This window comes from Prionailurus bengalensis, chromosome A2 (assembly GCF_016509475.1).
Source record: "Prionailurus bengalensis isolate Pbe53 chromosome A2, Fcat_Pben_1.1_paternal_pri, whole genome shotgun sequence".
Classification (NCBI taxonomy): Eukaryota; Metazoa; Chordata; class Mammalia; order Carnivora; family Felidae; genus Prionailurus; species Prionailurus bengalensis.
Window position 1 is genome coordinate 16,145,547 of NC_057348.1, and position 9,232 is coordinate 16,154,778.

Below are 9,232 nucleotides of genomic sequence, written 5' to 3' on the forward strand. Positions count from 1 at the left end.
TGTGAAGCCTGCTTAAAATAATAATAATAATGATGATAATAATAATTATTATTATAATAAATAAAGGCTATTTTGTCTGACATTGGGATAGTCATCCCTGCTCTCTTTTGTTTAATATCTTTTAGTTAGTATTTTTCTCCATCCTTTCACTTTCAATATATTTGTGTGTTTAGACCAAAAACGAGTCTCATGTTGACAACATATAGTTAGATCAGGTCTTGTTTTGTTTTGTCATTCATTCTACCATCTCTCTATCTTTTGATTGGAGAATTTAATCCATTTACATTTAAAGTAATTACTGATAAGGAAGGACTTAGTTCTGTCATTTTGGCATTTTTTCCTATGTGCACACTTACAGGTTTTTTTGTCCCTTTTTTCCTACCCTACTGTCTTATTTTGTATTTGGTTGATTTCTTTGTAGCGAAATATTTAAATTCCCTTTTATTTCCTTTCGTGTATGTTCTAAAGCTATTTTCTTTGGGGTTACCACAGAGATCACATATAATATCCCAAGGTTATAACATTCTAGTTTAAAATTTTTTTTAACATTTATTTATTATTGAGAGACAAAGAGAGACAGAGCATGAGCAGGGGAGGGGCAGAGAGAGAGGGAGACACGGAATCCGAAGCAGGCTCCAGGCTCTGAGCTGTCAGCACAGAGCCCGACGCAGGGCTCGAACTCACGGACCGCGAGATCATGACCTGAGCTGAAGTCGGATGCTTAACCGACTGAGCCACCCAGGCGCCCCCATTCTAGTTTAAATTTATACCAGTTCGACATCAACAACACACAAAACCCCACTCTTTTACGGCTCTGTCCTCACCCCCTTTGGGGGTTAGTGTCACAGAATTACATCTTTATGCATGTGTGCCAAGGGGAGTGGGTGGGGCACGGATAGCTGCTACTGTGCCAAGAGCTAAAATTGACCAAAGTTAACTGCAATTGATCATCCAAGCCTTCCCCTGACTGTTGCAGGGCCTTCAGTAGACTCCAGAGTTCTGGAATGGTTAGGTCAGACAGATTCTGTCGGCACAATTGTTGCCTGGATAGGGAGAGAGATTTCTGGTGCTTTCCATGCTACTCTCTTCCCAGACTCTCAGTGGTGTTTTCTTTTATAAAAACTTCTTTCTGGAGAGTGGAACCTACAATAATTGAGGCCCTTCTTGCTAAGGACATCTCTAATACAAGAGACAATTTTGCATTCCCTTTTCATTAAAAATCTGTACCTGGATAAAATTTCCAATCTGATCCCAAACCCAGTGTGGATGGTCACACGAAACTCTTTATATGGTCTCCACCATCAGCCACAGCCCCCCTCTTGGCATTTATCCTCTGAAGAATGAAATTCTGTTGTGCTCATTTCATGCAAATTATCACCGGCAGAAGAGAGGAGGAAGATTTCCAGATAGAGAGACCCACAAGATAACCCCAGAGTCGTTAGACACAGGAGCAGATGTACAGGGCGTGCTTGACTCATACTCAAGGTTGCATAAGTAAGATTTCAAAATTAATATTACTCTGAAGTCCTCAACCTAGGGTATAGGGTTCCTGGCTGGAAAAGAAGAACTGTATCACTATTGTGTGTGGGTTTTTTTTTTTTCTTAAAATTTTTAACATTACTTGCCCGTGTATCTCCGCCTTCTTTTTTGCAGGAAACATTATTTCCTTCTTCTGCACACCAAGTTTCTACCTCCAGATCTCTTTGGTTCAGTTGCTGGGAAGCCTGACGCTCCAAGGGCCACTTGGGAGAAGCCATCCACTGGTGAGTTGTGGGTGCTTTTTTTTTTTTTTTCATTATTTTATGAGTCACAGGCTGAAAGCATCCCGACGCTGGAGATGTAGGGATGGGAGCACCCTGAGGGCTGCATAGCCCAGGCTCCTGGGGGATCATCTTCATGGAGGAAAGGGTGGAGGGTGGTGTGTGCACCAGGATCATTGGAGAGGCTCTGATAGCAGTGAACAAGTTCAGAGCAGGCTGAGACCCCCCGCCACGGGGCTCAGGTGAGAGGACAGCACGCTGAAGAAGACAAGAGAGTAAGGATGCTCAGGCTACTGCCCCTCACTCTGCCCTCCCCAGCCTCCAAGGGCTTGAAAGAACTGGAACTTTCTATCCCAAATACTACCCGCCCCCGTATTCCATATATGTGATGGTCCAGGCCCTGAACCACAATGGGCCCCTTGCCTCAATTCAGGACAGCCACGGAGGCTGAAGTGAGGAACCTCTTCTTCTGAGAGGCGGCTTTTTACTGATTCAGGATGTGTCCTGCCACTTGAAAGCGGCACCTTGCTAAGTGCCTGCTGTGCTAGGAGCTAGGTGTGCTGGAGTGACTGGGGAGAAACAGTGTGGGAAGAGGCGGCTGGTAGTTGAGAAGCCAGTGCAGGTAAACAAAGCGGAGAGGAGGCAAGGTGGAAGCGGTCAGAGCAACCGACTTCCTCGCGCTCCATCCTCTCCTCCCACCAACCCCCGTTCTGAACCACCAGAGGGTCTGGGTTGTGCATTTCTGACTACAGACTTCCTGTGTGCTGCTGAAGCCCAGCCTTTGAGAACCATGGGTCTAGTGCACACTTTCCTACCCAGATGAGGAGGCTAACCCTGTGGTTGGTTACAGAACAGCCCAGAGGGTGTGCTGCAGTTAAGGGGCTGTGTGCAAGGACCCCCCCCCCCCCCGTATCAGGTCTCCCGCTGCATTACCTGGGAGGCTAGTCCACAGTGGGGCATCGCGTTTCTCGGTAGCTTGCAGCCTGCTAGTTTTCTGTCATTCATTTACCGAAATGGTATTTCTTCAGCAGCCTCTGGGTGCCAGCTGAGGCTCTGGGGCACCAAGATCTCTCTTTGCAAGGCGAATCCCTAAGCCCTCATGGCGTTTATTTTCTAGTAAAGTGTGTGTGTGTGTGTGTGTGTGTGTGTGTGCATGCGCGCATGAGTGGGGCATGCTCGTGTGGGTGAGTGTGTGGGCTTTAAATCCAAATGCCAAAGAAGTTCTGTTCAAGGCATGCAAGGATACCTAGAAAATCGTTACCGGTTCTGCATCCGTCTCTGCGCTCCCAGCCTGGGAAGAGAAGCTCCTGGGGTCTTTTTGTAACTGAAGAGCCCCACGTTCAAAATCCAGCTCAGCTATCACTTGTCCTGTGAATCTGGGGAAGTCGTTTCACTCATCCGTGCCCGAATTTCGAATTTCTGCACCGTACAGACGTGTGAACACGTGCTCACAAAATTATTGCAAAGAGTAAATTTATTAACGCGGGGAAAGCACGTAGCACAGCACCTAGAGTTCGAGGAGCCCTCAGTTTAATGATCCCAGGTGTCATCTCTGTGGTGGATACATGGTTTTTCTTCCCAAACTGGATTAGAGGTCTTATTTAGTTGCTGCAGATTTCCAACAATCTGGCTTGGTGAAATGCAAAACCTAGAAGTATCGATCACAAGAGAAACTGAAGAATAAGGGCGTGCACAAAGAGAAAAACCAATTCCCAGCCACTACCAGGAAAAAGAATCGACTTTCTTGAGACTATTGATGTTAGATGTCAGACTCGGTATAAAGACTTCCACGCAGTCTCTCAATGAACATTTCTTGGTGCCTCCTGTAGCCAGAGGCTGTCCTAAGAGCCGGGGACAGGAACAGGAGCTGGACCTCAGGGAGCACACGATGGAAGATCGTGTGATAAGGGCCTGTCGAGAGGCAAGCACGGTTTTATGAGACGCTCTCGAGTGATTGAGAGGGGAGGCGGGTTTGGCTTCACAGAGAAGGGGAATCGGAGCAGCTGGCGGATGGCTGGGAGCTCACGAGTCTGGGCGAGGACGTTGCCTTTGAGGTCCCGCCACATACAAATCGTGGGGCTGCTGGCGGTTTTCAGCAGAGGAGCGCCCGATCTCCCAGCGCGGTGCTGGGCAAGACAGGTGGAAACGGAGCGTGGTCAGGAGCAAGCCGCGTGCAAGGCGAGACGACGACAACCATGAGGCGAGCAGCGTCCGAGGCCAGGCGGTAGGGGCTGGCAGGGGGGCCAGACCCGGAGGTGTTTACGAGGTGAAGTTCACTAGACGCGACAGAGGTCGCACAGAGCCCGTCTGCTCCGGGCGCTGCGCTCCGTCCTCCTCTTCGCTCATCTCTGCGGCCACTCAGCAGAGTTAGCGTTTTATACATTAAGAAACTGCGAATTGAGGAAGTAGTTAGCCCCAAATACCACAACTCGTAAGTCGTTGGAGGCAGGATTTGAACCTGGGTCTGTTGGCTCCTGAGGCCTGCTCCCAGCCTTCTGAAGACGAGGGACCCGGGACAATGCCCACTCCCGCTTCCTGGACAGTCAAGGATAGTAGCCAAGATAAGGAGTCCACCAGCTGAAGGACGCTTCCGGGGGTGTTGGGTTCGGGGTGGGTTGAATGTGAGGTACCGGTATGATGCCCACTTTGCTCACTGCTGTATCTCCACTACCTAGAATGCAGCATGGCTCACAGTAGGTGCTCAATAAATGCTGGTCAAATGAGTGAGTTCTTATATGCAGGAGGCAGTAGGAAACTCAACTCTGAGAGGCAGGGGTTGAAAGTTGAGACCAGAAGCCAGCGCTTCGGGCAGCATTGGCATTCGGGGGGGCCTAAAGCCCTGTGATTACACCACACGACTCAGCAAGAACTTTGGGGTGAGAATAAAGAGACAGCGGGTAACGAGGCGGCAGCCAAGGATCGTGCCCGGGGATTCTCGCAGTGTGGACGGGGGAAGGAGACACCAACGAAGAAAATGAGTAAGAAGGTACGAGACAGGCACTAACCTCCCGGAAGCCAGGCGAGTTTGTGTTTTTTCCCAAATGTTTAGCAATTTTGAGAGAGGGAGGGAGGGGCAGGGAGAGGGAGACAGAGAGAGAGAGAGAGAGAGAATCCCAAGCAGGCTCTGTGCCATCAGCACAGAGCCCGAGGCGGGGCTCGACCTCACAAACCGAGATCATGACCTGAGCTGAAATCAACAGTAAGATGCTCAACCGGCTGAGCCCCCCAGGAGCCCCCAAAATGAGTTTTAAATGGAAGAACCTAACAGACGGGTCCAAAGCTCGACGAGGATAAGGCTGAAGGAGAGCCAGGCATTGAGCAGTGGGATTGTCACTGCAATCTCGCAGAAGCAGCTTTGGCAGGGTGACGGAGGCAGAGGGTGGACAGGGGTGTCGGCGAAAACACTCGGCTTTCCAGCCACATAGCATGGAACGCACCGTAGCTTACAAACAAGGCTTTATTTATTTATTTTTTTTTTCAGAGGATGGGCTGTTCAAGGCCAGGGCTTACGACTTGGTGATGCTGGGACTCTGCCTTGTTTTGCTCCGTCCTCTGAGTCTTTTGTTCAGGGTCCCAAGCACCAGGCCCTCACCAGACCAGCCGCAGAGGCAGAAGGGGCCAGGGGGGCCAGGGCTTCTGCTCCTCCTCTCCCGTCAGAGGAGAGCAATCCCAGGGACCCCCTGGCAGGGTCCCCTTCCACAATGCCGTCCAGGAGTGGGTCACGGGCCTGCGCAGCCCAGCAGAGGAGGTAGAAAGAAAAGCAAGTGTGCAGCGAGGAAAACTTTGTAATAAGAGTCGGGCTTTCTGGGAAGGCCCCGGGGTGTTGAGAAACGGCCAGAGGGTCGACGAGCAGTGTCTGCCGGAAGGAGTAAGGGGAAGTGATCGCCGGGCGCGCGAGCTTTCAAGGAGGTGGTCGCGAAAGGAAGACGAACGCTGGGCCGGGGCTGAAGGGGAGCGGGGACATTGTTAATGTCCGGCACGCGGTGTGTGATCATTTCGTCCTCTGATTACAGGGCGGAGGAAGATGGGCGACAACGACACGCTTGCCCTGTTCAGCTACCCCATGCTGTCCACACCCCAGTCTCTGTTCACAACCGGCAACCAGGGGGGCAACGAGGAACCCACCACCAATTACGACTACGATTACAGCGCACCGTGCCAGAAAACCGACGTGAGGCAGAACGCGGTCCGGCTCCTGCCTCCGCTCTACTCACTCGTGTTCCTTTCGGGCTTCGTGGGCAACCTGCTGGTCGTCCTCATCCTCGTCAACTGCAAAAAGCTGAGGAGCATGACTGACGTCTACCTGCTCAACCTGGCCATCTCCGACCTGCTCTTCCTCTTCACCCTCCCCTTCTGGGCCCACTATGCCGCCAACGGGTGGGTCTTCGGGGATGCGATGTGTAAGACGGTCACCGGGCTCTATCACGTCGGGTACTTTGGCGGAAACTTCTTCATCATCCTCCTGACCGTCGATAGGTACCTGGCTATCGTCCACGCTGTGTTCGCTTTAAAGGCCAGGACGGTCAGCTTTGGGGCGGTGACAAGCGCGGTCACCTGGGCGGCGGCCGTGGTCGCCTCTCTGCCGGGGTGCGTCTTTAACAAGTTGCAGTGGGAAGACTCTTTTTACTCCTGCCGCCCTTCTTTCCCGCCAGGGTGGAAGACTTTCCACGCAGTCACGAGGAGCGTCTTGGGCCTGGTCCTGCCCCTGCTCGTCATGATCGTCTGCTACTCGGCCATCCTCAGGACCCTGTTCCGGTGTCGGAACGAGAAGAAGAAGCACAGGGCCGTGAAGCTCATCTTCGTGATCATGATCGTTTACTTTCTCTTCTGGGCCCCCAACAACATCGTCCTCCTGTTGAGCACCTTCCCGGAGTCCTTTAACGTGAGTGACTGCCAGAGCACCAGTCAGCTGGACCAAGCCATGCAGGTGACGGAGACCCTGGGCATGACGCACTGTTGCATCAACCCCATCATCTACGCCTTCGTCGGGGAGAAGTTCAGAAGGCATCTCTCCGTGTTCTTCCGAAAGCACATCGCCAAGCATCTCTGCAAACAGTGCCCGGTCTTCTACGGGGAGACCGCGGATCGAGTGAGTTCCACATACACGCCTTCCACAGGCGAGCAGGAGGTGTCCGCGGGCTTGTAAACGAGTAACGGTTTGCCTCCGACCGTCAAGCGGGGGGGGGGGGGGGGGGGGGGGGGCGAGGGGACGGAAAACTGCATGTGATAAAAGGCTTCGGGGGTCCATTGGAGAAGGGAGGCCCGTGAGCCTCTCAGGCGAGTGCGCACGGGAAGCTCAGGGTCGGACTCACCAAGACAGACTTCGCCCCTCCCCGTGCGGCCAACGGGCGCTCAGGGAATGTTCCAGAACAACTGCGGGTGCAGACCGTGACTCTCCAAAGAGCTCCTCCCCAGTTCCTGGGAAATGCCACATCTGGAGAATGCCTATGCCCCTCTCCCAGCCTTCACCTGCGCCTCACTCGCCCCGCAGTGCTCTCTCTCTGGTCAGGGGCCCAGCTGGAGGCAGGGAGGGGACTGAGCAGGCGCAGGGGGATGGCGTGTGGGGTCCCGGCCGTGCCAGGAGGAGGGAGCTGCGGGCGTGGCTGAGCCTGGGTGAGGAGGCAGGTTTCAGCAGCATTGTCCCCAGCCCCGCCTGGAAGGCCTCCCCCACCCGCCACCCCCGGGTCCCAGAGCCTGGGAACCATGACAACTCTCGGAGAGCTTACTTTGGGTCCAATCATCCTCTCCGGTGCAAACACGGGATGCATTTTTGCTTCCTTGTGATTTATCTGCGATAACCACGCACCCTACACCTGAAATCTAGCAAACCCCATGCCCCGTTGTTCACACGCGTCTCACATGCCACCTCCCCCGATGGAAAAATGTAAGAACGTTCTTGGTTAATAAAATACGCGTAATCTATAATGAGATGAAAACATAAGAGCCCTCGTCGGGTCGTAACCAGGGAAAGGCGGGCGGTGGGGGAGGGGGGTGCAGGTAGTGCTGATAGGAAGGAGTGAAGGCTTAGTTCCTGCATCAGGAGCTCAGGAGGGTGTGTGAGGCCACTGCCCCAGCGGTGTTTTCCAGAATCGGAGGCCAGGAAGGCCAGGAAGGAGGCATCAGAACCCGTAGAGGCCTCATGTCTTTGGATCTTGCTGCCTGTCCCTGCTTCCTGCTGCCCTAGCCCCTTCTGCCGCCCTCCCCCAGGCCTCATCGCATCACTGGTGCCCAGAGGATTGCCCGGCCCCCAGGAGAGTTAGCCGTGGGGAGTAGAAAACGGTGCACCCAGAACTCCTCAGTGGGCCCGCGAGATAGGGAGCGACAGGTGTGGGCCCCGGGGTGTGTCGCCGGGACAGAGAAGGGGCCCGGCAGACGTGACAGAGGCCCTGCCTTGGACGTCACAGGCGGCCTGTGAACGTCAGGGTCTAACCCACCAGGCAGGGTGGAAGACTCTAGAAGGGCTGGGGAAAAGCGTTTTTGCAAACTACCTTCCAGCGCCTCATTTTTGGATACAGGCGTAGAGTTCAGATACGTAAAAAAAAATAAAGAAATAAAACTCATCATCATCATCATCACCCTCGAGTAAAAATAGAAGTAAACCTAAAACTACAACTTGTAAATGGGGCAAAGCGTCATTTGAAGAGTTGCTCTTAGGTCAAGTCTGAAAATACCGTATTAGTCACCGAAATCTGGCTTTGAGCTTAAAATGTGAGAGCGCGGGATGCTGGGAACACTACCAGTGCAGCACAAACCGTGTCGATCGGGGAGTCGGGTCTGTGATCTGCCTAGTGATTGGTGTCTAACTAGTATCATGGGGATCACAGCACATACTCCACAACTGCCATCCCAACTGTGTCTTTATTCTCCCGGACCCCCTGCCAGACATCTCTTTTGTGTCCTCGCGCAGCCCGGGACGTCAGGGGTTTGATGCTGTTTGGACGCTTCGGTGCTTTGTGGATATCCTCATTGAGGCTCAGACTGTCCGGTTTGGATTGGGAGCTCCTCTATCGCACGGAGCCCTAACCAAACGTTGAAACCCAATTTGTAAAGGAGGGGCGTTGGGTCACTTAAGGAAGCAAAGACTTTTATCTCGGCGGAGCCACGTGGAAAACAGCCATGCGGGGACCCAGTGCATTTCGGGTCTGGTGCAAGCAGGAAACACGGGGCTTCTGGAACCTGGCAACTCGGGAGCTGGAAGTTGCTCTGCTTCTGCTTTCCCGCTTCACAGCCAGAGAAGGCTCCGGAAAGAAGCGTGTGTGTTTGGAGAGGGGAGTGCATGCTTCACCTTCAGGTATTTGTATCATCTGAATGAATGCATGAAATGTTGTTTTGGTGATGAGATGGAAATATTGGGGTTTTTTAAAGCTATGATTTGGAAAATGAATCAATGCTCGCACTATATTGTTTTTTAAAGATATATATATATCTGGGGGGGGGCGCCTGGTTGGCTCAGTTGGCTAAGTGTCTGAATT

At 52.7% G+C, this 9,232-nt stretch overlaps 1 protein-coding gene across 1 annotated transcript; it reads left to right on the plus strand.

The window, feature by feature from the left end:
- The first annotated feature begins 730 nt into the window (after positions 1-730).
- Positions 731-6,938, plus strand: CCR2 (C-C motif chemokine receptor 2). The gene is made up of 2 exons (XM_043587230.1): positions 731-1,763; positions 5,774-6,938. The coding sequence occupies exon 2, from the start codon at positions 5,785-5,787 to the stop codon at positions 6,904-6,906; it is 1,122 nt and encodes a 373-aa protein (XP_043443165.1). The 5' UTR covers positions 731-1,763; positions 5,774-5,784; the 3' UTR covers positions 6,907-6,938.
- The last annotated feature ends 2,294 nt before the right edge of the window (positions 6,939-9,232 follow it).